Here is a 2,656-nt window from a genome sequence, read left to right on the forward strand (position 1 = left end):
TTGCTGTTGTTGTTGTTGATGATGTTGATGATGTTGATGCTGTTGTTGTTGTTGTTGATAGTGATAATGATCCTGATAACGATGGTTATTTCGAAAAAGACGGTGCTGCTGCTGATGATGATGATGACGATGGGTTTGGCAGTTGAACAACAAGCCGTATTTTGCGATCTGAAATGAAGTTAAAACAAAAGCATGCATTTTTTTATTGTTATTATTATTATTCAACAACAGCAACAACAGCAACAACAACAATAAAAACAACAACAACAATAATAATAATAATATCAAACAAACAACATACGAAAGAAAACTCCCTGGGACAATTTATTGAACAACATAACACGGAACGCACCTAGTCTTATAAATTGTACAACGTACATACAAACATACAATATACATACATACATACATACATACATACATACATACATACATACATACATACATACATACATACATACATACATACATACGAACGTACGTACATACATACATACATACATACATACATATATGTATGTATTATCTTGTATTATTTAGTTTTATTGCCTATACAGTTCAACGCCATACAATTGATTTATCTGCGGATGACAGAGTCATTACATTAATTAGTGTGGTTGTTGTTGTTGTTGTCACGTGATGTTGTTTTTGTTGTTGTCACGTGTTGTTGTTGTTATTGTTGTGATAAGAATAATAATAATAATAACAATAACAATAATAATAATAGCAACAGGATGCTTAATAATAAAACAGATATTTTTCAGGCTGTTGATTTATTTTCATTCATCCGTTTCTCATCAATCACTCCACTAACTTCATCATCATTATCATCACTGTCGTCGTCATCGTCATCATCATCATCATTAAAAAGTCATAAAAAAATATCCAAAAAAGTCGAAGAAATTAATAATAGTAATAAAAATAATGTTAACGTTAATACACAATTATCATCATTATCGCTATTAATATTATTGTTGTTGTTTTTGTGTTGATGTTGTTGTTTTTTTGTTGTTATTGTTGTTGTTATTGTTTTTTTGTGTTATTGTTGTTGTTGTTGTTTTTTGTTGTTGCTGTTGTTGTTATTGTTGTTGTTGTTGTTATTATTGTTGTTGTTGTTTTGGAATGGTCGACAACGACAAAAAAATTGCAATCAATCATTTTGAAGCAGAAAAAGTTTTTTCGCCGACGTTCTGCGTTAACATTTTTTGGCATAAGTGTCGTAAGGTTATGATGATGATCTTTTGTTGTTATTTTTGTTGTTGTGGTCTTTCATTCATCCCTCCCTCCATCCATCCATCCATCTATCCATCCATCCATCCTTCCATCCATCCTTTCATCCATCTATCTTTTGTTGTGGCTGTTGTTGTTGGTGTTGCTGTTGTTTTAGTTGTTCTGGTGTTATTGTCGTTATTTTCATACTCAACAAAATGTTAAAAACATCCATGGTATCAACATCAACAACAACAACACTACTATTACTATTATTACTACTACTACTACTACTACTACTACTACTACCACTACTACTATAGCTACCACTACTACAACTACTAGTACTACTACTACTACAGCTACTACTACTACAGCTACTTTTACTACTACTACTACTACAACTACTACTACTACTACAACTACTACTACTACTACTACTACTACTACTACATCCTTTTGAATGAACGATAATGACGGCAATTTATTTGATATTCCCTTATTGTTACACCACTTCCGTTAGCCATTTTGTAACCTCACTTCCGGTTGCCATTACGTTACATCACTTCCGGTTGCCATTTTGTTACAGCGGAGTTCATTTGCGCGTAGCAACTCGAAAAACGCGTTTTGACAATTAAAAAGTCATTCGGTCCTCTAAAGTAGTTCCATACGCAGTCGTTTGTATGTATTTTATTATGAAATAATTAATTTCTTGCATAATAATTATTTTTTATTTTCTTTATTTATAATATAAATTATGTTTATTTGTTTTTTTTTAATGAAATTAACGTTGAGCCAGTTCCTTTTATACGCGTTATTTTAAAAATAATGAAGACTAATTTGATCTTTTACAACGGCGAAATGTGCTTTTAAAAATTTTAATTACTACATTTACTGCTGCTGCTGCTACTACTACTACAGCTACTACTACAACCACTACTACTACTACAACAACTACTACTACTACACTACTACTACTACTACTACTACCACTACTATTACTACTACTACTACCACCGAACAAAAGTATTTTTCAATCACAATAGTTGGACAAATAAAAATCATTAGCTCTAATATCAATTACGACTCAAAGATCGTAAATATAATGAAAAGCACTAATATAAATTACTACTCCATTATATTTAATTATTAATTTATTAATTTATTTAGGATCTTTTTTCTCCTCTAGACTTCCGGCGACCCGCTGAAAATAATGATAAGTTAGAGTTTTATGGTGCCATTATAAAGCGATTAGGTCTCGACAATGAAAAAAAGAATCAAGCAAAATAGTAGTAGTAGTAGTAGTAGTAGTTGTTGTTGTTGTTGTTGTAGAATAGTAGTGTGTGTGTGTGTATGTGTGTGGTGTAGAGAGAATGTATTTTTGATTAATGCATGGCATGCGAATTTTTGATCTGACTTATTGATATCTATATGGGTGCGCATTCAT

At 31.3% G+C, this 2,656-nt stretch overlaps 1 protein-coding gene across 1 annotated transcript in view; it reads right to left on the reverse strand.

The window, feature by feature from the left end:
- The window catches only part of HELRODRAFT_180801 (hypothetical protein), a gene marked incomplete at both ends in the record, with an annotated part of 7,414 nt that extends 5,652 nt beyond the window's left edge, over nt 1-1,762 (reverse strand). The window contains one exon of the mRNA XM_009030103.1: nt 1,745-1,762. Coding sequence (XP_009028351.1) covers nt 1,745-1,762 — 18 coding nt within the window. The remainder of the gene's footprint in view (nt 1-1,744) is intronic.
- Nucleotides 1,763-2,656: the final 894 nt, after the last annotated feature.

This window comes from Helobdella robusta, assembly GCF_000326865.2.
Source record: "Helobdella robusta unplaced genomic scaffold HELROscaffold_65, whole genome shotgun sequence".
NCBI lineage: Eukaryota > Metazoa > Annelida > Clitellata > Rhynchobdellida > Glossiphoniidae > Helobdella > Helobdella robusta.